Consider the following 27,227-nt stretch of genomic DNA (forward strand, 5'->3'; position numbering starts at 1 on the left):
TATGCAGAAATAATTTTCCTCCCAGTATGAATCAGTTTTCAGAGATTTGTTTATCAGCTGGTGCTACCCATCTTTTGACAAAATGAGTCTGTTAAAGAAATCTTTTTATTTTTTGAAAAAAGCTATAACTATGTTTCTGTGTGCATGTGTGAGGCAGAAAAAAGTCCAGCCACCCTCTTATGGTTGGGTAATCTTTCTATGCTGCATTAAAATCACCTGATCCTTTTTTTCCCCCCTAAGAGATTATTAACCACTTTCAGTCATTTAAAGTGAATTCTGGATTTCGCAAGTTCCATTGCAACTTGAATGGCGACTAAAGACCAGATCTTACAAATAATGACTGCTATTTTTTTAACTGAAAAAAATATAATATCTGCAGATTTTTTCATAGAGTCACTTTCAGACAAAAATTATAAAAAATAAAATGCTTCTTTGGCATAAATAACAACAGCAATTCTTAGAAAGTGTATTTTATATTGAAGGCAGAAAACATGAGATAGGATATTTTGGCTCAAAATTTTTCTTTAACAAGCCTTTTAGTACAAATGTAAGACCACTTTCAGTCATTTAAAGTGAATTCTGGATTTCACAAGTTCCATTGCAACTTGAATGGCGACTAAAGACCAGATCTTACAAATAATGACTATTTTTTTAACTGAAAAAAATATAATATCTGCAGATTTTTTTCATATTAGACAATTTGAACTGGCTTCTAATTAAACAAAATATTGTGATAATGTGGTTCAAAAGAATGTATCACTGGAATGTCTGCCTAGAAAGCCAGCAAAATAATCTCAGAGCATTTGTTTATTAATGGAAAACATTTCAGAGATCAGTCTTGTGTATAATTCCAATAAGTAAAGTATGGAGAGCATTGGTGGGAATGCAGCTCTATGAAAGTGAGACGAAAAACTATGGCAGTCTAATAATTATATTACATAAATGTACATAAAATTCAAAATTTACAAAAGTAAAATCACAAAGCATGACATCCTCATCAACAAGAGATTGATCCCCTGGTGCTGATGATCAAGTTACATTTCAGTATCCTTTGAGAAAAGAATGTACAAAAGTACATGCATCATTCCACCACATATAACACAACCTTAACAGCTTTAAAGAGATTGTAAAGGCAAAATAAAACTGCTTAGAATCTCATAAAGAGTAGGATCAACTTGAATCTCGTCTATTTTCACATCTGTTCAACTGGAAAAAGTTGAAGGTTTTGTAGCACATTGTGTTTAATAAGAAATTACACAGGACTCTTTTGTTTGCTAAGATAAAGTCTCGTTCTCCATCACATGACATTTGACCTAGACTGCTTACCAAGTGACAGACTGTTTTCTATAATTTTTAAAATTTGTGCTTTGAAAAGTTCACTTTAAAACCTAAATTAACTCATGAGACACCACCAGTCACGAGTTCAAATCCTAGAAATGATCACCGACACTTGCTGTCTTGGTCCTACGTCGCAGGCAAGTTTGTCTGCTAACCCTCTCGGGAAGCTATCGCGGTTACTCGGCAGAAGGACACAGCGGTCGATTTCACTGGATTTTTTTAATATATTTTTATAAACATCGGCATTCGAAATGGTGCTGATAAGTGGTAATAAAGTGAGAACGAATCATTTATTTCTTGTGCATTGCTCTCGTGCACTGCAATTGTAACTAAACATAATTTTTAAACATTTTGACCTGATCACAGCCTTGAGTATACCTTTAATGAGAATTCTTTTCTGAGCAACAGTCAAAAAATATGAGAGATTAAAATCTTGTAGGACAAGCCTACATTATCTCAATTCTTCAAAGTTTGTTTGACTTATCACCACCTTTGTGCTTGTGCTATCTTGGTCTGTGGGTGACGTCTCCTCTTCCTGTGATATGCTAACGTATACGAGAATTCCACTTATGACAAGAACAAATGCCACGATGTATAGGACGTGAAACTGTAAGATGAGGAAAAAATCATACTGTCAGCTCTTGCTCAGCTTTACAAAATGCATGACATCAAACCCAGTTTTCTGTGCAAAATCACCACTGTATGGTAGAATTTCTATTTCAAACATACCAGCAATCAGAGAAAATACACTCTATCACTGTGTATACTACCAGCAGTATCAGATGAATTTCTCTTTTACTAGTCGCTAGTACTGTTGTTTATCTGTCTGTCCTTTTGTATATTGTCCATGTCTTAAGTGTACTTGAGTGCTGAGAGCATGCTCCTTATGAGTGTGAGTATGGGCTATACAAATCACATGTTTATTATTATTATTAATATGACTTGTTTACCTGATAATGAAACATAAACAGGCCAAAGAGAAGAGAGTAGAAGCTAGCAGACAGCATTGAAAGGTTGAGGGTGGTGGCACTGGTCTTTTGTATGGTCAGAGACATGCAGTTGTAGAGGAGGAATACACACAGCACAAAGGACAACCATGGCAACCCTGTTCGCAAACAATAAAGCCTGGTAATGGGATTTACTTCTGATTTAACAGAAAAATACCCAGATTAATATATGCCATAACATAATGCATTCTTTTATTTATATACAGCATGCTGTTCATTCATGCTTTTTCTTCTTTGTAACCTCTTTTTGTTTTGTATGGAACACATTTTCTAAAGAGAGATCCATGGCTACTCACCTTGCAATGATTTTTGTCTTTGAAAAAATAATTTTTTGAGAATTTTTCTGGTTTTAACCTCAACAGAAGACAGAAACAAAGCTGGAATGTGTGTGTGGGGGGGAGGGGGAATGGTGTTTTATGCGGAACCAGCAGCTAAGGCTATATCAAAGCAATACAGCTGACCCTGTGAACAAGTGCCACAAGCACAGAAAGAACAGATCTCGAGTGCCTGATCTGAGATCTGAACTCAGGACAATCAGGACTAAAAAAAATAATATACTTGACAAGACATTCATTTGAAAATCAATATTGTTGGCAAAGTATATGACATTTGTCTAAACTAGATAAGCAAATGTTGTTAAGAAAATCCCAAAATCGTACATGGTTTGGCATTCCGTAAACACTTACAAATTTTGTAAGACAGAGTTACTGTTGCAAATTCATCTTTTTCCAAGAGAATGCTGCACAAAAAGAAAGGGAAACATACAAGATCAACATTTTAACATTTAACCACCAACTCCCAACATTAAAATGCACTGAATCAGTCTTATACATTCTAGAAGGATTTTTTGTTGTTGCAACATTAGACTTGTTAATTTTCTTTGTTTTGTGTATGGTTCTGATAGTAAGAAAATCTCTTTAAAGAGTAAGAAAATTAAAAAAATGACACAAATAGTATTTGGTACAAAATTATATTTTTATAATTTGAAACTGTTTCAAAGAACAAGGAAAGACTACTTGCAATTGTAAACCACTGATGAAACTTCCAAAAAGACTGATCATGCCCAAGAAGTCAGAGCGTGGAAATTTCTTCACTACAAACTCCTGGCCAACATTTGACATGCCATACAAAATGGCACCACACACCACAAGAACATCTCCTAGCCATTTCTTGCTGCCACCTATCAGAACCAAGAACACTACAGGACAGCATTTTTTATATGAATATTTCTTAGTTATGTGACTGTTTCTGTCATGTAGGCTTACATTGATGAACTGACGAACAAAGGGATTTCATCCGAACACAGGGGATATGATACAAGAAAGAGATAACAAATGTGAAGATTCTTTAATGCTGTGCTAATTATAATGAATTTAAAAACACACATGGTGTTTTACATCAAGGCTGTATCATGAGATATCATTTAGCCCAGTAAAACAGGTACCAAGATAGAAGCATACAGACAAAACCTGAGCCCAGGACAACTAGTTCTCGTGGCATTATTGACAAACACTTAACCGCTATGCCACCAGACACTATACTCAATAATGTATGTAAGAAGTGACGAGGTATATGAAAAACGAAGAATGTAGAAGGGTGTAGCATGCAGGAGTGGGAGTAGATGGGGGAATAAAGAAGAGGAATACACCCAAGTACACCTGTTATAAACTGGCTGAAGAATAGCATTTTAAACTTTATTTAAAAGCTGGAAATCAATATGAAGACAAAGAATGAATGTTAAGGAGAATGAAATATGACCTTTCTTAAATGTTCGAGAGAACTGTAATGTTCAAAGGATTATTTTCTCAGATCTTAAAAAATAGTATTTGTAGTAAACTCATCTCCGTCATTTGAAAAATACTTTTGGAACTGGGTAAGCTTTTGAATAATGTAAACTTAAAAAAATGTTCTCGCCACCTGGATCATCTGTATTTCTGCCTGAGAGTAGATCAGCCAGGACAAGTCCACCCAGTCCAACCACACTGATGACTATTCCAGCCATGTGAACTGCAGTATATCGTGTCTTCAGGAAGATGCGTGACAACACAACCACCACAAGAATGGTAAGGCAGTTCAGCAACTATAAAGTAGAGACCACCCCATAAAAAAAAAAAAATAAATCAAACTTCAAGCTACATCTGTAGCATGCCTCTCTAACAACTGTTAGTATTATGAACAAGGTGCAGCTATACTTTCTATCCCTGGCAGTCATAGATCACTTTTTGCTACCCCCAAAATAGTAAAGTTTTAATCAAGCCATACCGCCATTCCCTCCCACCCCCACCATCACCAAAATGGTAAATCTGTTTTTAAAACAATCCAGACCTGGACACTGGTAATGGTGGTAAACTGATAAGCCTTCACAACCAGGTAATTGGCTTCAAAATCAACAAGGGCAAGAAGGGCATACTTCCAGCCATCATAGCGCAACATGGTGCCTAGAGTTCGCCTTCTCTCGTCTCCTGGTCTGCATGCCAGCATGACGGTGTACACCAGGCACAGGAGGCAGTAGTTTAGAAAGTTCTGGCCTAAAGATGGACAGGACCACAATTAAATCTCATTAACTGGTTAAGAAGACTTCTTAGAAACAAAAAAAAAATGTTGGTAATTTTGCATAATTCAAAATAATATTACCTCCCCCAACTCAGTGAGGATTGCGGCTTGTGGATAACAGGTATCACAACTAGGAAAGATACATTTTCCAGATCTGACACCTGCTGTTATAGTTGAAGTAGTTTTGAATGATATAGCTTCAAGTTGCTGACTTGGAATAAAACAAATCCTTAAATCATTTAGTCAACATCCCCCCACTTAAAACCCTTGCCCAAAACATGCACACACAATCTCTCTCAAACACTCCTATACATAAAATGTTTGATTTTAGTATGCATGTACCTGCAGGAGTGTTGACTCCTTGTTGCTGAAGAAGGCCACTGAACACCGCCGTCCCACTTAGCAGCAAAGATACAAGCTGGCCATATAAAAGTGCTTTAAGAAATTTCCTTGACCAAAACAAAACAAGAAGAAAAAAAACTTAATTTACTAAAGCAGTTTATGCAGTACATAACTGATCTCAAAGTATCAATTTACATTTAAAGCAAATGCCAAATAATTTACGTCAACATTATATTTACATTATATCAATTAGATAGTCATCATGATTATTAACATTAATAAAATACTGTACGACAATCTCTTTAGTTATTTTCATGAATATAAACACACACACATGTACACACTTATTACCGTGAGCAAAGTACTCTTATACATCTGAGAATGCAGCCTGTAAACTCTTTTATACAAATCAGACCCCATCTCTGCTTCAGTTCATGCTGCCCGTGTGACTGTTCATCTTCTTCATCCCAGTCTGGTCCTATGTGCTCATATGAACTCATGATCAAAAGATGTGCTGTCACAATCACGGAGCAGATTATGAAGAAAACAAAAATTATTGATAACAACCACAATGAAAGAGCCAGATTAAAATGTGCAACTGTTCCTAATAATCAACTTTTTCAAAAATATCATGTTGCAACAACTTTCTGTCAGTAATAAAGTTTACCTTGGAAAAGAGAAAAATAACAACATTCTATGTCTTTAAATTATAAAAAAATCTACTCCATGTTACACAAAAACACTTGTCCATTCTCCATGTATGAAACAGATAAAACAGAACAAATGATTTTTAATCACAAATTATATTATAATGCCCCCTTCCCTCAACAGAACACTCAATTTGTGCACACTCTTGTCGCCTTTTAATTCCTATAAAATATGCCACAGCAAACACAAAACTTTACTTCATTATAATTGCTGCATCATTCAAAACAAAAAATAGGAAGATGTGTGGTTCAAAGTACATCAGAAGCAAAGAGCATAGTACAGCGTCTCTTAGGATAACTCGTGCTTGAGATGCAATGGAAATCACCTCCCGTGTCTGATGAACCAATCAGAAGAGGGCTTACAAATTTGGTGCAAATATTTTCGTTTGGGTTTGCGACTCCGGCGTCTAGACGATTAGCGAAGGATTAAAAAAATAGTTGTGGACGAAAGGTAAATGTTATATGATATTGTTCAAAGCAACATTTCAGTTTGTCTGTCAATATGAGTAAAGTTTATTCAATTTTGGATAAACATTCATATAATTGTCTTATCCAGAGTGACATTGCTTTGGACGGTGGTCAACTAGTTATGAAAAGTTTTGTAATTAAAAAAAAATAAAATACAGAATATATAAATTGTTTAATGGTATCGATTTTATGTTATTTTTCTTGTAACAGAACTTGCCGCCAATAACACCAGTTCTATCTCTATTACCCTTTCCCCATTAGTGCAAAATGATCGCAAGGTATAAGCACGAACGAGTATATCCCTTCTCCCGAACATCCGTCATAAAAACAATCTTAATAATCATATCGAGGAAAATTTATATTAAAATGTAACTTTTTCGTGACGGTACATGACTTGTTGCAGATTTTATGCCCCATTTGAATTTGGGTAAGGATGAGTGCAACCTTGATGGAAATACACGAAAACACAAAAAGTGGCAGACAAAGTGCATTGTTGGGAGATTATGAAACAGCTCTTGTTTACTATCAAGGAGTGATTAATCAGATACAGCGTCTCCTTTCAACGGTCAGAGATCCAGCAACAAAACAACGATGGCAAAAGGCAGGAATACCTTTTTCTTTTCCGTAATGTGTATGAAGAACTTTGTTGTAACCGTCGGCAGTTCAAAGGCGCAAAACTGCCCCCCCCCCCCCCCCCCAAAAAAAAAAAAAAACCCAAACAAAACAAAAACAACAACAAAAAACCAAACAAACAAGAAAAGGACAGATATACATGTATGATGCTAATAAATTCGTTTTGTTTTGTTATTTTTTGTTTAGGTTAAGCAGGACATCTCTCAGGAATATGAGCAAGTGAAAGACATCAGCAACACTTTATCTAGTTTAAGATCTGACAGTACTCGCTCATATCCAAACTATGAGAGTTATAGTTCTTACGATGAATATTCAAGGCATGAAGAACCTACAAGAGATCCAGATGTCTGGCCTCCTCCAACACCTGTTGAACATCGGTCAGTTTTGCCATCTTATGTTACAGTGGTCACTAGTTATTTCACCCTAAGACCATTTTGCCTTAGTCATATCCAAAGTCAATTGGTCCCAGCTATGTCCATTTCGTCCCAAGACTGAAAAGACTTAGCTGGGACGAGTTGACTTAGGCTGTAGGGTGAAATGGTCTTGAGGAAAAGTGACCAGCCCCATTATAGTTTATGTTGTCTTTCTTTGCATCAGTGTTAACTTTTATTTTTCACATAGTGAGAAATACATTTACTTTTATATATGTGCAGTGAGTGACAATAATATAAAATTCAACTTAACTTTGTCCCTATCTTTGCTGTCAGTGTAAAGTCCCAGGTTTCTTGCCTACAGGTCAGTTTGTGGTCTATTTTAGATTTTAGTCTTTGCACAATTGTAAAAAGTGTTGAAATTTGGTGTGTGTGGGGATATTGTTATGACTTTTTGTAACCAGCTGCTTTCTTTCAAATTGTAAGACCTTCCCCCAATATACGTGGTGGTGTAAAACAATTACAAAAAAGAGCAGACCCACCCCGACCAGCAAAACCAGGACCACCCCCTGGAAAGCAGGTGTCAGCACAGAACAATCGAAAAGGAGGATATGGAGCAGGAATGGACAGAAATAGACCTGGAGGAAAAGAAAAAAAGAAGGTATTTTGATTCACATTGGAATTGTATGTCACTGAGGCCTAATAGATTAGACTGTTAAGTTTCTGATTTCTTTATGATATAATTGGGGATTTAACTGGTCTAAAGAGCAGTAAGAATATCCTTTTTGCTTTTGTAAATCTGTGTGTGAAATAGTTTTGTTGTTTTCAGGATGATGGAGAAGAAAAAAAATTTGATCCTTCAGGATATGACAAAGATCTTGTTGAACACTTGGAAAGAGATATTCTCCAGAAAAATCCTAATGTTCACTGGTGAGACTTCAGTTTTAATATGTTTTAAATTTTGCATGAAAGAACAAAATTTTTATTTTTGAAATGTTTTTGTACTTAAAATGTGATATATGCCTGTATACTTACTTGTCTCTGACAGATTATGTTAGAATTATTCATACCAGAAAATCAGCTTTTGGCCATTCAGAGTCTTTTGTTATCTGCAGGGGTGACATAGCAGACTTGACAGAGGCCAAGAAACTTCTTGAAGAGGCAGTGGTCTTGCCACTTGTTGTTCCAGACTTTTTCAAAGGAATCCGCGACCATGGAAGGTGTGTCTGAATATCCTGATAAGAGACTGATTGCTGTTGATTGCAGTACACCTAGAATATTCAAAATGTGCTTTGCTGTAAATTGCTTGTATAGCACCAGCATATTCTTAATTCAGCTAAGTTGCTGTCACTGAAGACAACTCTCTGCTACTTGACATATACATTTTTTGTCAACTTCTGACATTAAAGTTAAAAAAAAATCATCTAATCTTTCAGTAGCTCTTTTAATAACATGGTTATAAAAGATGACTTTTATAGTTCAAGGTGGTAAACAGCTTCTAGTAGTTAAATGCCATGACATGCAAAGATATGGTAACATGGTAGACATTTACATAAGGATCGCAGCAGCAGCAACAGCAGCAATACTTCATAACAGACAGGCTTGGCAGGATCTGGTGCTGCAACACAGAAGATTTACAAGTACAAGTTGTATAAGTCCCTTGTAGTACCCATCCTATTGTATGGTTGTGAGATGTGAAGTTTGCTCTGAATCTCCTACATGGAACACAAGATGGTCTGTCTAAAAGTGGTTTTCAGTGGATCGTAGGAGGTTGACGCCGAGGTGAACAGAGAAAGAACTTGATGGTAAATGTGAAGGAGTGGATGGTCATGTTTTTTTTTTTTACTGTTTATCTGAGTACTTTTCCCAAGAGATAATTGCCCTTTGGGCTTAATAAAGTTGGTCACTGCGTTACAGAATTGACTCCTTTTGCTACAAGTGTCTGATTATCGTTCTTTCTTCCTCCCTCACCATTCAGACGTCATAATGCATTCTTCACAGCATCTGATACCCTTTGGCTCTATATCCCTCAAAGACTGCTCCAGCGGTCAGCTTGCCGCCATCTTCACTGGCTGCTATACTTGGCACTCTCCCCTTGCCCCTCCACCAGGCTGTCACTTCCAACAGTTTCAGAAAGCACTTAAAATGCATCTTTTTAAAAAGACCTCAACAGCACCTTGAACTGTATCACAGGATCAGTGGGCTCTACAATTTTCCTACTATTGGTATTAGTATTGTTAAGAGTGGATTCCTATGACCATGCATTAATGGGATGGTCGAAACCATTGTTGGAGATATGTTCATAGTGTTAATGTTTGCTGTAGGATGACTACACTTTATTTTAGGGCGTGTTAATGGTAGGCCCTCCTGGCACAGGCAAGACGATGCTGGCTAAAGCAGTGGCCACAGAGTGCGGCACCACCTTCTTTAATGTCTCCTCCTCCAGCTTGACCTCCAAGTACAGAGGGGAGTCTGAGAAGCTAGTCAGACTTCTCTTTGAGATGGTAAGAACGGAGGAGCATGGGAACTCCTGTAGAAGCTTGCTTTCTTACCAACAACTTGCTTTTATGATACTTATCGGGTGTTCTGTTTTAATGGCTTTTTCAGATGTTAGCAGCATGAAGCTGTTTACATGGCCTGCAGAACAAGAGTTGTCAAGAAAGCAGACTTCTATCAGAGGGTTACATGTTCAGATTTTTGATAGTGCATGCATCATGTTTTCTCGTCTTGTTTACTAGGGTGTACTGATGGTAGGGCCACCTGGCACTGGCAAGACTATGCTGGCTAAAGCTGTAGCTACTGAGTGTGGGACGACATTTTTTAACGTCTCTTCTTCCAGTCTGACCTCCAAATACCATGGGGAGTCAGAAAAGTTAGTTCGCATCCTCTTTGAAATGGTATGTCTTATGTGCTTCATAAATGAAATGAAAGCATCACCATTCATTCCTGTCCTTGGGTGCCTTTTTTTTTCAATTTTAAAAATGTTTGAATAGCTGTATTCAGTTTGTCGATGCATGCTTTTAACTTTTTATTCATGCCAGATGCATCAAGACGTATTTTGCATTATATCACATTTATTTTGCCATTAACTTTTATGTGTTGTGTAACATCTTTAAATGTTTGGTTATGAATTCTCAAGATATTCTGTAATTGTTTCACTAATTTCTATAATGCCTGTAAATATTTGGTTATAAGTTCTCAAGATATGTAATTTTTTCAATAATTTTTCATTTTCATGGAAATTTCCAGCATCATATTAAAAAAAAGTTGTTTTAGAAGAAACAAAACAGTATTAAAGAACATACATTTTGTACAGTTAAATCATTTAATTATATACTTGTGTTATAATCTTAGTTCATGACCAAGCCACCTGTTGTTTTTCTTGATGTGGTAGGCTCGGTTTTATGCACCAAGTACAATATTCATTGATGAAATTGACTCCATTTGCTCTAAACGTGGAAGTGACAATGAACACGAAGCAAGTCGGCGTGTTAAGTCAGAGCTGCTGGTTCAGATGGATGGTATGTTTTTTTTCTGTCCTTCCAAAGAAAACTTATCCTCTCTATGCATAATTGGTGATTCATTCTACAAGTGCCAGATTAATCTGTTCTATTGCCCTTTCCACACACCCCTTCCAGTCCTCAGCACTATGTCCCTCCTACGTGTTAACTTTGTTTTGTAAGCTACTAAAGTCATTGCACACCTAGAATCATTTATGGCAGTTTTTGAAGCGCAGTCTAGGGTTGATATTGTTTGCCATGCAGGTGTTAGTGGCAGCAGTGAAGATGGGGACACAAGCAAAGCAGTGATGGTGCTAGCAGCCACCAACTTCCCCTGGGATCTAGATGAGGCTCTGCGACGACGTCTTGAGAAGCGCATCTACATCCCACTTCCCACAGGTGAGTCTGGACAAACTGGTCTCTTTCACAAGCTCCTGGTTATGAAAGGTGGTTCCAGCAGATTTTGAGTATTACAAAACCAAAAGTGCCCAACTGAAGGGGGGTTGCCCAATACTGGGTCCGCTGGCGAGGTGGTGTTGCAGCCCTTTGCTCAAGGAATAAACAAGGAATAAACTAAACTAACAAAAGCAAGGTAGATGGAGTAATGTTGGAGATATGTAGCGCACAATGCTGGTCTCAGATGTGACTGGGCAAAGGGTTTGCTGGCTAGTTGAGACCAGTGAATTTGAGTGAATCATTCGTCATCCATGAGGAAAAGCTACTTTTGTTATAGCCACCTGAAATAGTCTCCACCAGACTTGTCTTTTTTGAATGCCCCCAGGATCACACTCTTACAAACTGGATTTTAACTCCTAGCAGTTAGCTAAACTAATATTTTAGAAGCAATTTATCTGACTGCTAGATACGAACATCCTGGTAGGAAGAGTGAATCGGCACTAGGCTGCTTCAGGAACGCCTTGTTTAGATTCTCCTGCTAGTTTCATTGGATGATTAAAATGAAAACCTTAACCTCCAAATAGTCTCATGCACACAAATTAAATAAGTAAAATGAGAAATAGAAAAAAAGGCATGCTGTATTTGGCACAGCGGATGGGAGGAAAACCCTGCTGGACATTAACTTGAAGGAGGTGGAACTGGAGTCCACTGTTAATCTCGGTGAAGTGGCACAGAAACTGGAGGGCTACTCAGGTGCTGATATTACCAATGTTTGCAGGTCAGTGGTATTCTGTGGAATAGCTGTTCCCTTAAGTGTGTTAGATACATAGCACACCTTTAAGCTTTGAGGTTGAATTTGCTCTTTATTACCAACAGTTCCGCTGGTGTGTTTTTTGTGTGGAATTGCTTATATTTGGTTTTTTTATAGCCCATTGGTCTGGTTTGAAAAAATTTCCTTAAAAAACTAGTCTGTGACAGATGTCTGTAAATTCGATTGGGTGTTAGTAATCTATTTTTAAAAGTCTATAAATTATGATTTAATCATCTAGGGGTTGGGGTGTACCTTAAAAATGAAAAACTTTTAATGTCAGCATGGGATATCCAGATCTGAAAGCAGTTGTCTTGGTGCAGGGATGCAGCCATGATGGGATTTCGCAGGCGGATTGCTGGTCTCAGGCCTGACGAGATTCGGAATATTCCTAAGGAGGAATTGGTTGTGCCAACGTCTATGGAAGACATCATGGAAGCCATCAAAAAAGTTAACAAGAGTGTATCTGAGAAAGATATTGAAAAGTATCTTAAATGGATGGAAGAATTTGGTTCTGTCTGATGGAAACTATTTTTATGGACAGAACTTCACAGCTGGGCCTCGGAGTTTTTTTTTTTTAAAATACAGCAGATTCGATCATTCTAATAAAAACTTTAAGTTGTTGTAAGACTTTTTAACTTACATTTTTTAAAATTTGTTGTGAAAAAATGTTTATAGTATTTTCCACTAGTAACTTGCCCTCTGAAAATTAAAGGGCGGATGTTAAGGTTTTGTGGAAAGGAAACAAAACATGAACTATGAATGGTAACTGTAACTTTGTAAGACCATCAGGCTCAATAACAAAATATTAAAGACCAAGGTTATAATACAAGGATTTTACAGAACTATAACCGGACAATGTTTAGGTGATGACAAAAAAAGGAGAGCAATTCAAGCATTGCTTGAAAAAAAAATATCCATTATCTTGAGCAAATCCATGACATGATATCAGTTGATGATCACGTGTCAAGGTTAAACTGTATTTTTTTTTTCTCAGGAAATATCACTTGCCTGTGAGCAAATTGATATGCCTTGATAAAAGTTGTGAACTTGTATTTGAGAAACTCAAAATATTGTGAATTTTCTTGAAAAATATTTCACCTCACGCACAATGATGAGACATTCCAGTCTAAACATCATTAAACTGTACCTTAGAATTTCCTGTATTGCTGATTTTCTGTAATTTGCTGCTGGGTGAATTATTCTCTTGGGCTTAAAGACAGTGTATAGTCTCTTGCATTTACACTTTCATTTCCTAACATCCAAAATGACCACTCCAAATATGTATGGTATACCACAAAGTAAGAAACTTGCATAAAATTTACATTATCTTAATCTGATGCTGTCATCAACAATGGTCAGCCAAGCTGAGGTTACCTAACAGCCACATATGCTTTTGCCAGTTGTGTGCGTGCATCTGAACACACGCATTCTTTTGCTTTGTTCTATTGAAAAAAAAAAAGGCAGCAGGAGACAATGAAACGAGGCTTAACAATAAAATCTCGCTCCAATATCTTCCAAAAGACAAACCAAATAGACGATGTCAAAACCTGTTCAAAGTGAAAGTTTTAATTTTAAGGGGGAGAGAAAAAATTACCTGGAAGCAAACTTTTGACCACAAAATTCTTTAGTGATATCAATGGAGGCATCTCAAATTTATTGAAATACATTGCACAATATATTGATGTAGGCATTCTTATGTTCACACACAAACATTAAATGCAGGCACCTCTCCACATCTTTTTGCACTTTTTTTTTTTGTGTGTGCTAAAACTTAAGAGAAATGCTAACCAGATCTGTTTCAGCCAATGGTTCCTTAACACACTGTGACTTTAATCACATGCAAACATTAAGGGCCTTTTTCTGTACAGAATAAGAAAAAAATGAAATGCATATGAAAACTGCTTATTATTAAAAAAAATGAAAAGAAAAAAGGCTGGCGCTTATATTTGAGTGATTTGAAAAGCAACATTTCGACATACTTTTTTTCACACACATGCTTACGTTAAAAGTTCCTAGAAAGACTTCGTAATGCTTACAATAGTAATAATCGGCCTTTGTGATGAGTCAGTAGTATGCACATGCTTGAAAAGAGCAGATCATACGTATGGATGGCAGTTGTTTCATACAAATCCTTAAAGTTGCACAATACACGGTTTGGTGTCTTAACTATGCACACATCACACATTTTCAACACAAGATGCCCACGCAGGAGTATGTATCTGAAACACTTTGCTATTCATCTGTTTTAATTCTTTCACTCATGCCTATCAACAACAACTAAACGCAAACTTCTTGTCTACCCCAACATACTTGTCACCACAGCCAGGTAAAAGAGACTGATATGCTGTAAAGCCAACATTCAAAGGATAAAATTTTTAATCACCTTTTGTATTGGTCTGCGGCAAACTGGACAGAGCAAACCCTTTCGCTTGAGACGCTTTGCACACCTATAGCAGCAAACCTGGTGGCCAGAGTTGCCATGAATGATACTACCTGTCTTTGGCCGTGATGCACACACCACACACACATCACTAGCAGGTGCCACTGCATCCAGATCAATACCCAGTCCCCTGTGCCATTTTCCCTGCTCCTTACCCTTGTTCACCGCCTCCCCCTTACTTCCACTAGGATTTTGTTGATTTTTGTCCTCTTGGGTTGATGTCAATGGTACACTGCTCAAACCAGAATCCCTTTGATGTTCCTGTGAGTTTTTGCAAGTGAATGTGTCTGGAAAGTTCTCATCAGACAGCAGGGAGTCTGAATTTTGTCCGGATGAGGATGCTGAGATCACTCTCACAATCCTTCTCTTTTTCCCTCCTCCCCCTGTACTTCGTGAAATGAAGTGACCGCTGGTCCCTGGTGTGGTCTCATCAGTGCTCTCTGATGAGACAGCCCAATGTTGTAATCTGCTGGAAGAAGGAAGAACTGATCCAGATGGCCCCATATGCTTATCTTTAAACCAGCCAGGTCTTAGATTCCAACACTTGCTGCAGTGGCCATGGTAGGGAATATTTTGGGTCTGACACATGTCACAAACCCACAGGTCCTATTCAGAATAAAAACAAAAAATTCAACTATAAATTCTGAAATCTTTGTTAAGCATGAACAATTAAAAAACTTATCCCCACAAGACAAATACCTGCGCCAGTGCCAAAAGAGAGGAAATTATGAGTAATAATTCCAAGTTTTTAGATTCATAGTCTGATGGAGTATGGACTACTGTGAAATCATGTTTCATGGACTGTACCTGCATGCTACAGCACAGATTTTACGTCTCTTTTCTCTTTTTGATACATATCTTCAATGGGAACCGAATACATAGGGATGCAATAGGCAGGATGATGGATAAAGAAAGCAAGAGAGGAGTTAACACATATGCTGACCTCCCTTCACCAACCTGAGATGATTATTTGCATATCCACAGAAGTATCAAGTGTTCAGTCCTTTGAAAGTACATTGTGCTTGGATGTTAAAGTGTGACTTACACTATCACATTTTATATCAGTTGCATTATTAGAAACCTGCAGTCTTTAGAATATGAACATATTGAACATAAGGAAACTTCTTACAGCAGTTGACAGCTCGTTGTCTGTGCTGTCCTCTGTGTCACTGTAGTCTGCCCAGAATTCCACATCACTCTCTTTGCACACCACGACTATGTCCTACAGATGACAGAAATTACTCATTGAGATTTATGTCATCTGTGCCACAGGGACAAAAAAAATTACACTGAAGAGATTATTAAAAAGAAGTTTTAAATAAAAGCATCCTCAAGAATTCTTAGTGTTTTCCCCTTGTCTAAGATAGTGGTAAAGATAGCTATGAGTTTTGACTGCCGTGATTTTTATGCTCTCCCTTTTGATAGTTAAATAAAAAAAATCCCGACTAGTTCGAGAACAGTTCAAATACCAAAATACCAAAATGTTCATTTTCAGGTGACAAAACAGTTTAAATTTACTGATTTATTGTCCACATCCTTGTAGAAAGAACATTTTCCTATAGCTTACTTTTCCAGATTCACGCGAACTGATGTCAGACTCGGAGCGATGATCACTTGATTCAACTTCATATTCAAGTGAAAATTCATCTGAATCATACTGTACTGAAAATGAGTCCTCCTCAATGTTTGGTTGGGAATATTCCTGAAAGAGAGAACGAAAAAAAGATGATGCCACAAAATTTTTAAAATGTCTGACAATTCTCATGAGTGATTTGCTGAAGTTCATTGTAGAAAATCTCAAAATAGGAGGGAAAACACTTTACCTGCTGTAGATCATCACCAACTCTTGTTTTGGTTTCCATATTGACTTGGAAGCAACAAGATGAGTCTCCATCTACCTCGTCAGAATATGATATATTCAATGATGTGCTGCTGTGATGGCGCTTCTTGTTATTGAGTGGAGATGTAGATTCTATATTTAATAATAAAATTTTTATGGTCAGTTTTTCCTTCTTTCTTAAAAAAAAAAAGGTTGAATCATGGTTCACTTGCTATGGCTCTTTGCTACCCCCCGCCCCACTCCGAAAAAAAATCCAAGCATCAGTGTATCTCGTGGGTTGACAGTACAACTTGGCTTTCTTTAATATCTTCAGATACCCCCAAATATTTAGTCAAAACAATGAACTTCTAGTTTAAATTCTTTTAAATCTGCTTTACTTTGATTTATGATGTGATACAATTATTAGTAATTCCTGATTGTTAAGACACTAAAAATCTTCAAATCAAAAATCATATACATGGCATGGAGATCAAAGGATAAATACAAACTGCACCATAAACAGGCTAACAATCCAATATTTTATAAAATTAGCTGAAAATTTAAGACTTTGTCAAAATCTGGAGTCAGAAACAATGAAATACAGGTTTTAACAGCAGACCTGAGGGTCTTTTTCCTTGATGATGGCTACTAGTTGAACAGTTTTCTTTGTTGCTTTCGCTAGGACTATTATAGTAAGAGATTTCCGGGAAAGTTGTGCTTGTTATGACAGGGCAGTGTCCTGAAGTTACTGTTGAACTGGCCTTTTGTTTCTGAAATATCCAGCATGAATTAAAACCAGGCCTACTGCCAGTATTCATTTCCATCTTTGCAAAGTTATAAAATACAATTTTGCTAAAATAAATAAGTTAAAAACTCACAGACAAAGACCACAGTCTTTCTTATAAATTCCAAGCCACATTCACCTGAAGCCAGCTCGGTTATATTCATCTCTCTGTGTGCATATGTATGTATGGCAGATAAAAGCTTAGACGGGCTAGAGGATGAAGGCTGCCGAAATGAAAATTAGATCAAACGTACCACTCCAGTTTCAATTACAGGTGAACTCTTCACAGTGTTGCTGTCAGTGGTTGAGGCATTGCTGAGACCAGGCGCTGCACTAGGGTTTATTGCACGCTTTACTAGCTGCCTCCTTATTCTTACGCAGGTGTCTGGCACAGGTGCTGAATTTTTTAAGAAAAGGCCCCTACAAAGAAAAAATGTTCCAAGCTTATCATGTGCTTCATGTTTCAGATTGTATAGCACGGCACCTGTCATCACAACAAGGAGATTTAGGTGTTGCAGTGTTGTAACTTGGTTTAATAATAATAATGGTGTGCTTTTATAGCACAGTATTCCAGCCAAAGCCAGGCTCTCTATATTACAAGCATAAAAACACAAGACAGACAAAATTCATGTGACTCTGTTAGGTTAATGGGAATGCCAGGTCATTATTCGGCTGGATGACATTCATAGATCAAGATGTCAATGAGACAGATCTGCAGTCACTGGACTGGAGCTGAATAGATCAAAAATCAAACATGTATATCAAATTGTCAGGTGATTATTTAGATGATCACAAAACAGAAATTAAAGTACAATGTTGCAACACTTGACAATTGTCATCCCATAGACAATTTGTAAAAAAAGAATTAGCTTTGACAGCATTAGCCAGAGGGGATTAAATCTACAGTGATCACCCTTTACTGCCAGAACGCAGGAAATCCTCGCATTGTTCTTCCTTCTATGTCTTTGTTTTATAAATTCCCACTTACAACTATTATTATTAACGGCGATGAGCAAGTTGATAGTAGCAGAGGAATAACTAAAAAACTAAAGGCAAGTAACCAGTCAAACACAATGCCGATGACGTCACCAAAAAGGTGCAGATTGGTACAACTGGAACAACAAGTCCAATAAGAAATGGAAAATGCGAAGAGCTTTCCCCCACCCTTTGTTGCAGCCCTATGCTCCTCGAGGAGTAACAAGGACTAAACTACTAACCCCCCCCCCCCCACACCCCCCCACAAGCCTGTTAGGCAAAGCAGCACCCCTTTCCAAAAATGGTTGCAACACACCTCTCTCTGGATGTGACCTCTGTTTACAGGGCTTACCATTAGTGGTTTTCTCCAGGTACTCTGGTTGCCTTCAACCTGTGTGTGTTACTGTGTGAATTTGTGTTTCAAACACAAACTTTGTATCTGTTGTATGTTCATAAAGGTGAATTTCCTGCATATCCTAAAAAGATGTCTGCACAAGCACATGCATCTATGTAAAATACTTGTTCTGAAAAAGGTGCTGTTGTAATATTATAGTTGATCAGCATGTTTGATATACATATAGTGCATGACATGTTGACAGCAGGTAGTGTTTCAGTGTAGTGTGTGTCTGAAGCTAGAAGACATAAAGAAATAAATCAAAAAGTAACCAAGCAACAAACATATGGTAAGTGTAGTGTCCACAAAATCAACTTCATAGGTTCTGGATGTTTGCTTTCAAAGAGTTAATTCATGGACAAAAAGATAGGTCTTTTTGCAGCATGCAGACTGGTACTCACACTGCATCATTCACTGTGAAGCTGCTAACCCGGAAGACCATGCCTAGCTTGTCCTGGCCACAGTGGACAATACTTGGATCTGCCTTGTCAAACAGTTGATGCTTGATGATGTAATCTTTAACATGGTGGACAATCTGCACAGAAGTGAGTAACAATGTAAGTCTCAAAACACTGCACACTGTCAACACATGAGCAAGGTCTAGAAGTCATCCCACACAAATAATAAGATTCCATTTTCATACTTTCCACTGCTTGACATAAAAAACCTACTAGTGCCAACTCAATCACTCAATCAGGTGAAAATGTTCTGTTTTTGACGAACTTCCTTAACTGGAACCTCCCATAACTTGATTTTTTGCATCGGTCCCTTGAAACTTCAACTTAATTTATTTACAGATCATTAGTATTTGGGTAGAGGCATGCTTATAATGTTGGAAAAGAACAGAAGAGAGCAAGGCAAAGGATGTTGGAACCACATGGGCCTAACTGAGGGGTGCTGCCCAAAACCAGGTCCGTTGGCAAGGTGTTGCTGCAGCCCTATGCTTCTTGAGGAGTCTATCTATTCCTCTTCGTGCATCAGGTTGCACATAAGGCCTCAACCAGAGTCCGCCACCAATGTCGATTGGCTGAAACCCGCTCTAGGTGACCCCATGTCCAGCCCTTTCCTTTCATCTCCCTTTCCACTGTTCTTCTCCAAGTTTGGCGGTCTCGAGGAGTAACAAGGAATAAACTAAACTAATTGCTTATTATGTGACAAAATGTCTACATAAAAAATAAAACAATAAAAAGCAGTTTACTGAAAATAAATGCGATGCTCATTAAGGTAAATTAACTTTTTAGCCATTTTTTTCATATGCAGTTCTTATATCTTAGTGTTGAATGGAAATAAAGCACAGCTCAACACTTCGTCTTTTCTTGTTTGAATTTCTATTCAGTTTATCGGCCAGATTGGATATTGTTGATACCAAAATAACTTGCAATGGGAATAGTGAATGACTGTATTGCTCATTAAAACTGCATATGTTGTTGACGCACGCATCATTTTTTTTAACTTTTATTTTCCAGAAACATTCAAACACATTGTAATGGAAACTTTTCTTCAGCAGCAAAGCAGAAAGTGCATGAAAAGTCATTAAAATATAAAGATCATGATGTACGGGACCAGAAGAAACTAAAATACAGGAAAAAACTGATCAAACAAGAATAGACAGAAAAGAAGGATTTAGAAATAAATTTTTACTTTTTCATCATAAATCTCAAAGGTTAAAGTGATAAGGACAAAAAAGAACAAAATACAGATAAAGAAATAAAGAAGTTTTTAGAGGCTTCTTTTTTAAAACTTTACCTCTTTAATGGTAAAGACTTCACTCTGTGCACCAACCTCTCGAAGAATTTCTAGGAAAGCTAGGCTGGGACGGAACTGAAAATAACATGTATGATGAACATAAAAACAGCTGTCTGCAAATACACTGGAATGATTATTTCAGTTTCATGTTATAGTGTTATAATTATTCTCTAAAGCAAGCATAATCTCAGTTCTGGTATTTGAAACATTTTGAGCAGTAACAATATGTGACTACTTCATGTGAACAAGTAAGAATGGGACTATTATAAACTCTTATTACCATAGGTATGTGGACTGTTGTAGTCTCTTCCTGTACTGTGTAACGTCTGTCTGGGGCCATGACTTGCCCAGCTGCGTGATTCATATCTTTGTCCGTTAAGGAGGCAGCAAATGTTTCAGAATTTGCACTGTCACTTTCTTCCTGCAGACACCCAAAACATTAATTTAAAATTTCATCTTAGGATGATAACTTTAGAAAAAAAAAAAGTATTTCCAAACGTTTTGGACAAGAATAATGTCACATATATGTAAGTTATATAATATATATAATATTACATATATAATAATTCTCTATCAAAATGTCTTGTACAATACTACAATCTACACTTTTATCCCACTGTCCACAGGCACTTGCATGTCCATTAGTAAAACCTAAATGTTGTATCAAAGAAAAAAAAAAATCAATAAATGACACGAGCATAAATCAGAAGAAATGTTGTACTGATTTTTCTGTTAGCTGTAGTTAGGATGCATGTTGCATCTTGATGTGGGTAAATAGTACATCCTTGAAAACAATGCACATGTCCACTTGCACACGAGCACACACACACACTTTCTTTCATGCCCACAGCGTTTGAGTTCTCTCTCTCTCACACACACACCCCCTTCTCTATCTCTCCCCTCTGTTGCACACACTTTCTATCCCCCCAACCTCTCTCTCTCTCACACACACACAGTCTTTGTCATACTGACCCAATCACTGTGTGGTGAAGAGGAAAGGGTGTTAGTTCGGGTGAAAGGTATTGAGGATTATTTCAAGAAAACATGCTCCTGCTTGCAGTGGATCAATTACAGAGATAAGGGTAACAACTCTCTTGTCTGGCACTCCCTCTGTATTGATCTACCCAGCCAGCTTAGCCAGGCTTAATGTTGATGAAGCAACACTTTGCCTCTTTACTGTTTTACATTACAACTGTGCAACATTACAAATTAGGCCCCTCTTGTGTGGCAGAGTGAGACCAAAGGTCAAGAAAGAAGGGCAGCTTTTATGGCCAATAGTTATTACTAAATCTATCTGATAAAAGCAACATTTAAAGGTGACTGCATTTTCTTCTTGAACAAATGCTACTGAAGTTTTTGGTATTATAAAAGGTTTACTACTAAACATATTCCATATATCAGGAGTAAAAAACGGACACTTTTATAAAAGATAACATAGAGTGATTGAACATGTCATATATCAAGTTTACAATATGGTGTTAAAATGATCTTTTTTGTGAGATGTCCCTTCCAGTTAAACACACAGTATATATGAATGTATAACATAAGAACATGCATATCTGTTGAACATTTGAACATACACGAGGAAAAAAAATATAAAAACTTCCCACTCAATTTTGATATATATTACACACATTAATATAAAAATACAGCAATAGACTGAATGCAGCATGTTTTACTTTTGTATCTGCTTTCTAAACAGCTCATTACTGACAATTTCATGGCTGACAGATTAAATTAATTAACAGTTCTTGGCATTACATAACCAAAGCTGAGCTTGTGACAAATTCAGCCTTCGAATTAGTAAAGGTAAATGATAGCAGAAAGCAGGGTAAGGGTCAAATAGATGTGTGTACATGTGTGCAAGCACATGCAGTCTTTGTAAATCTACTACACCTGCTGTAGTTAAAAAAAAAAAAAAATCCAACTCGAGACCATAGCTTCTGTCAAGATAATCATCAGATTTGATTGTACTCTGCTATCAATGCAACCATAACTGCTCTACTGCACACCAAGACATAATTAAGACTCCAATCAATTTATGATAAAAAAACGAGGAATGAAAAGAAGCAACATGTTCAGACAGAGAAGGACATGTTTGGGCCATTGACAAATGCACTGATATAATGTGCCCAACTGTGCCAATCAATATTTTTCCTTTCCTGTGGCAAATGAATGATTTGCAAACAATGAACAAAGGGATTATGAAATAAAAAAAATAGTCAGGTATATAGGTGACTCTTTTCCCAGTGCTAGCTTCTTTTTATTTGTAACATAAGCTATTGATGCTTGTAACTGAAAAATGAAGCCTTATGTAGTCACTTGCTTATACAGTTGCACAACACATCAAGTGATTTATCAGTAATGTCACAAAACTTATTTTATATGGTAGATACTAGGCTTCAGAGAATTTGAAGGAAGAATACCAAAAAACCCACAAGAAATCCTCTATTAAATGAGGTATCCTAATTTGGACTTCTAATTCAGTCTTAATGCTAAGTGATCATGCCGATCAAGGAAATAAAATAAAAACTCAGGAAGATTAAGGTGACAGAAAGAGAGTAAGAGAGAAAGACAAAGAAAACATCACATTTATTAACGGCCATAAAAACTGCCAGCGATGCTCACCACAGCCTTTATCATTTTTCTTGTTTTGGAGATCGACCTCCATGATTTACAACAGTAGTTTACAGAAAGTGAAAACACTTATTTAATTAGGGATTATCAATTAAGCTGAAGTAGTGTTAAATAAAGTATATTTATATATATTGGATTATGTGTGTGTGTGTTTTGTTGTTGAAAGATTGAGTTTAAATATTTTTAATTAATTGGCACGTACACAAAATCAGATATGCACAAAAATCCATATAAGCCACACTAAAATAGATATATTGTATGTAAATGCTTACCTTAAAAAAATAATTGGCTTTTGTTATGCAATGGCATTAAGGCTTCAAATGCTGCAACCACCCACGAAAGCACATACACATATAAAAAAAGTAAAACTTCGGGAAGTGAACTATATAGCGTCAGGTAAGATCTTTCAGACCAATTGGCACAGAATGCACATTACACTGAAGTGTATTCTTCACTGTTGACCACAATAACCGACTGAGTAACAGGCAACCCACCTGTCCACATCCACAGAATGAGTCTCTGCTTGTCAGCCCATGCCCTGGCAGAGTTCCAGCGCAGGAAAAAATGTCAATACTTTCCTCTAACCTGAGCTTAACTGAGAAAGAGCCCACTTTTCCTGAATTTCTCAGCTCTGAATGTGAGCAAGGAGACAGGAGAAATCTCCCCCAGCCACAAACAGACTTTAAATTGAAAAACAAATTGCACTACATGCAAAATGTACTCTTCTAGCTCAAACTGCTATGATGCTTTTAAGATTTGCTCTGCTGCTGCTGATGTTCTAGACTTATTACAAGGTGGTGCAAAGAGGATTTCATGAAAGCTAAATATAGTTTAAAAGGCAGGATGTTAGGTGGGAACAGAAAAACAGGAGTGCCCCTATGTTATAGCTCTCCATTTCACTGACAAAGTGTCAAACAACAAAAAAAACAAAAAACCCCAAACAAATAGATAGTGAGGCAAGCAACAGCTATTACCTTTGTATTTTCTGTCTCCTCTTTATCTTTTTCTTTAATGTCAGACATCGCAAACATCTGATGTTATGACAATCTGGAAAAAGGATACATTTCAATATAAGTCACATCTAAATACAGTTTAGTAAAATTTCAATTCCTACTTAAACCAAAGTAATCAATATTTTAGACAGTATACATTTAAGCAGTGTTCACAGAAGTCACTGGTAAATCCTGCCTAAAACAAATTGATATAAAGCGCAAATTTGACTTTTTTTTTAAATTTCATAATACTGATCGAACTTCACACTCGTATTGTTAAGTGTTAAAGGCGAGCGTAAATTCATCCTCTCGCCAATTTTTGAAGTTGCGGTTTAAAAATGAATCGTTGGGTAACTCCAATCCTTACCATTTTCATTATTTTTACGTATATGTACCACTGCATCTTCACAGTGATCATCTATCACTCAGCAGTCTCGCAATGGCCAGCATTGGGAAAAAATGCACCGCACTGTTATTACCGATGCTGCTACAATGTATCACAATTTCGCTCTGATAAAAGTAACTACTGTTCATCCACTAGCTCCACATTTTTCGAATTTCTGTAACGCATCATTGCATGCAAATAGTGTTAACACCTAACCACCTGGCAGCCACTGTACAAAAAACGCACACTTCTTTCAGCACACGTGTGTGGGACGTTTAAAACACGCAGTCGTGTTGGTGCATGCCGAGAAACGTGGTTTATGTTTACTACGACATATCGTACGACGTAAGCCTTGTCCAAATATAGCGCTGATCACACGGGTACTTTCAGCACTCTCGCGTACACTTAAACGGCTTGGGTGAGTAGGTCGGCTGAACTATTTCAGCCGATTACTGTAGTTTTTTTCTTTACTTAAACGGCGCCTCACTGATCCATTTTCATCAAGGATTACGGTAACGGGCTGCCTACCACAGCCTCGCATTCTCGACATGTTCAGACCTGTCCGTCTAAAGATAACTTTGGCGAGTCGCCGTGGGAAAACCCCTACACAGTTAATCAAAACATGGGTGAAAAGCATTGAAGTAATGTTTATTGTGATATGAATTCTCCAGTGTGAAGGGGAATGCATAGCCACTAAGTCAAGAAGGAAGATGTTGCTTGTCGTTTGGTATTTACCTTACACTTTGAGGAACTTGCCACAACAGCGGAAAGAGCGAGTATTGGCTAGCCACGACAACACGGGGAGAGTGTTACAGTTTGGGCCACCAGCCATACTATGGCGCTCGTAGGATGTATAGGTAGTTCGGGGTCGCTCTCTTTGGTCTATGAATCTCCACTATTCTTTCGTTTTGCAGACCCATAACAAGAAGGATTTCGCAGTTCCGAAGATCAGAAGTGATTTAATTAGCAACATCTTGATGGATTTCACAAGGTGTGCTTCAGATGCTTTTCGTCATATCCATGAATTTCGTCAGTTCAACGCCACGCCCCATAACGAATCTTAGGTTTCAAAGATTATACAACAGTTGGATTCTTTTCTCTTTCTCTCTCCATCCCATCCCGCTTTTATCTTTGGTAATCCTGCAATACCCAGCACAACATACGCACGAGCGCAATACAATCACTATTCCCATCACCAGTTTTTTTCCTCATCAACATCCTGGCCGATATATCCCCACAAATAAAAATCTGAACACCGACTACCAAGTATTTTGAGCTTTGCTTTATTTCCATTAAAACTCAAATAATTAGTACTGAATCTTTAAAAAATGACGGTTTAGTTGTATGAGAAACAACTGCTTAAAAACCAGTTTAAAAAAATGATCAAGGTCAAGGGAAAGATTTAAAAAAAAAATCATAAACTTGGGGTTCAGGCTGAAGATTAAAAGATTCTGTTTCATCATTACAGACAATGAAGTGCAACATTTATTTTACTTTAAACTACAATTAAAATTGCACCAAATCTGAATTGTGTGCAAATTTAATGATACGCTTTTATATGAAAGAATAAATCTATAACATTATATTGAACAAGAACATGTTCTGAGACCTATGATACTTTCATTATATTTAGATGCTTTCATAAAAAAGTGCAAAATTAACAATGTATGTTCTAAGAAAAATCAAATGCAAGCTTTGTGATGAAAAAAATTCACAAAAAGGTTAGTGCAAGATCTGAAATGAAAATAATGAAAACTCATTTGCATGAAATATATAAATTCTACTAAATGCTATGAAAGAAATCATAAACTTTGGACTGACATGTCTTTCTGAAGTAAATCTATACAATTAACAAAAGGGGTACCTGAGTAACGATTATTTTGAAAACAAAGGCGGTCACAATTAAATGACAACTTAAGTCTCATACTATAAAACTGAATTTCAAAATGCTACCCATTTAGTGCTTTCTGATGTAGATGTTTAGTGATATAAAGATACTGGTTATTTATTTTAAAGGAAACTGGTATCATAGGCATGTGCACCATTCTGATAGACATACAACTGGTTAAATTTTCTAAAGTTATTTAATTACTATAGAATTAAAAAAAAACCTGCAACTTGAGGGTAGATGATATTGATTTAATTCCTATTACTTCATAATTTTGTCATCATAATAGTAATAGGATTTACATAGCCCATTTCCCCACATGGAAGTGAGTTCAGTGTGCTTTTCAAGACACAAGAGGCAGAAGTTATCAATGTATGACAAAGGACATCTCAACCAGGCAAACATACAAAGACATATGTACGGTGATCATTGCCAGAAATATGAAGAGAGGAGAAGGTGGTGAGAATGGTGAGACAGAGGCAGGAGGATTTCAAATACTGGGGCCAGTGAAAGAGAATGAACGACAGCCATACCTCTAAAGCAGGGGTCTCAAACTCAATTTACCCGGGGGCCACTGGAGGCAGAGTCTGGATGAGGCCGGGCCGCATCAGGTTTTCCACAAGAAAAGCTCTTACAAAAACATTCCAATGTTATCAAATGTCTTATTTTTTCATCTTATTTTTGTGTTAAAAAATAAAAATAAATTCACATATTCATAAGAAAAAATAAATCAATTAGTAATAAATGAATAAATTGAAAATGAAAATATAATAATAATACAGCAGATATAGAAGACTGAAGAAAATAGAGTTGCTGACCAGAGAAATGTAATTATTATTATTCAGATTCAAATGTCTGTATTAGCATTTCTTTAACATTTAACTTTCTGAATATGAATGGAACATTGAACATAAACTGTTTTGAACATGGCTTCTTCTGCCTACTTCTTGCTGCTAGAGGTCTGGCAGCGCTTACTCTCGCATAGCCGAGCCACATTTGGCTTAAGGGAGGAAGCAGTTGAGACCCTCAGTAGGGCTTGAA

At 37.0% G+C, this 27,227-nt stretch overlaps 3 protein-coding genes across 7 annotated transcripts; 1 reads left to right on the forward strand and 2 right to left on the reverse strand.

Moving 5' to 3' along the window:
• Window positions 1-452: 452 nt before the first annotated feature.
• LOC112565922 (solute carrier family 35 member F2-like) lies at window positions 453-6,287 on the reverse strand. 2 transcript variants are annotated; one of them, XM_025241817.1, is made up of 9 exons: window positions 6,146-6,285; window positions 5,592-5,754; window positions 5,241-5,347; window positions 4,671-4,873; window positions 4,263-4,425; window positions 3,366-3,525; window positions 3,032-3,084; window positions 2,289-2,443; window positions 453-1,945 (listed from the first exon to the last, which is right to left on the reverse strand). In XM_025241817.1, the coding sequence occupies exons 2-9, from the start codon at window positions 5,738-5,740 to the stop codon at window positions 1,790-1,792; spliced, it is 1,146 nt and encodes a 381-aa protein (XP_025097602.1). In that variant the 5' UTR covers window positions 5,741-5,754; window positions 6,146-6,285; the 3' UTR covers window positions 453-1,789. The 2 variants fall into 2 exon arrangements, with proteins under 2 accessions (XP_025097602.1, XP_025097603.1); XM_025241818.1 differs by lacking the exon at window positions 2,289-2,443 and having other exon boundaries at window positions 6,146-6,287.
• LOC112565921 (katanin p60 ATPase-containing subunit A1-like) lies at window positions 6,283-14,057 on the forward strand. The gene is given in 12 exon segments (XM_025241816.1): window positions 6,283-6,398; window positions 6,819-7,016; window positions 7,235-7,425; window positions 7,906-8,080; window positions 8,249-8,349; window positions 8,535-8,623; window positions 8,626-8,639; window positions 9,765-9,923; window positions 10,814-10,940; window positions 11,184-11,318; window positions 11,967-12,093; window positions 12,447-14,057. Coding segments are annotated over 11 exon segments (1,485 nt in total). The 5' UTR covers window positions 6,283-6,398; window positions 6,819-6,848; the 3' UTR covers window positions 12,646-14,057.
• On the reverse strand, window positions 13,733-25,523 carry LOC112565919 (E3 ubiquitin-protein ligase Mdm2-like). 4 transcript variants are annotated; one of them, XM_025241808.1, is made up of 11 exons: window positions 25,034-25,523; window positions 23,896-23,968; window positions 20,565-20,705; window positions 20,285-20,359; window positions 18,940-19,073; window positions 17,424-17,589; window positions 17,005-17,155; window positions 16,390-16,538; window positions 16,134-16,268; window positions 15,696-15,788; window positions 13,733-15,172 (listed from the first exon to the last, which is right to left on the reverse strand). In XM_025241808.1, exons 2-11 carry the CDS (start codon window positions 23,950-23,952, stop codon window positions 14,486-14,488), a joined length of 1,788 nt encoding a protein of 595 aa, XP_025097593.1. In that variant the 5' UTR covers window positions 23,953-23,968; window positions 25,034-25,523; the 3' UTR covers window positions 13,733-14,485. The 4 variants fall into 4 exon arrangements, with proteins under 4 accessions (XP_025097593.1, XP_025097594.1, XP_025097596.1 ...); XM_025241809.1 differs by lacking the exon at window positions 25,034-25,523 and adding an exon at window positions 24,281-24,836; XM_025241811.1 differs by lacking the exons at window positions 23,896-23,968; window positions 25,034-25,523 and adding an exon at window positions 23,416-23,785.
• Between the last annotated feature and the right edge of the window lie 1,704 nt (window positions 25,524-27,227).

This window comes from Pomacea canaliculata, linkage group LG6 (genome assembly GCF_003073045.1).
Source record: "Pomacea canaliculata isolate SZHN2017 linkage group LG6, ASM307304v1, whole genome shotgun sequence".
NCBI classification, from domain to species: Eukaryota; Metazoa; Mollusca; class Gastropoda; order Architaenioglossa; family Ampullariidae; genus Pomacea; species Pomacea canaliculata.

Bases quoted from the DNA above. Each gene is read 5' to 3' on its own strand.
- LOC112565922 (XM_025241817.1), bottom strand. From the start codon at position 5,740: ATGAGTTCATATGAGCACATAGGACCAGACTGGGATGAAGAAGATGAA. The intron at 3,526-4,262 runs GTGGCGAGAACA...TGGTTCTGATAG, and splicing joins CAGAAATACAGATGATCCAG to GTGGCAGCAAGAAATGGCTA. The intron at 1,946-2,288 runs GTAAACAAGTCA...CTCATCTTACAG, and splicing joins TGTTTATGTTTCATTATCAG to TTTCACGTCCTATACATCGT.
- LOC112565919 (XM_025241808.1), bottom strand. From the start codon at position 23,952: ATGTTTGCGATGTCTGACATTAAAGAAAAAGATAAAGAGGAGACAGAA. The intron at 17,156-17,423 runs GTACGTTTGATC...TGGATATTTCAG, and splicing joins CTGTAATTGAAACTGGAGTG to AAACAAAAGGCCAGTTCAAC. The intron at 15,173-15,695 runs GTAAGAAGTTTC...TATTCTGAATAG, and splicing joins ACAACGAGCTGTCAACTGCT to GACCTGTGGGTTTGTGACAT.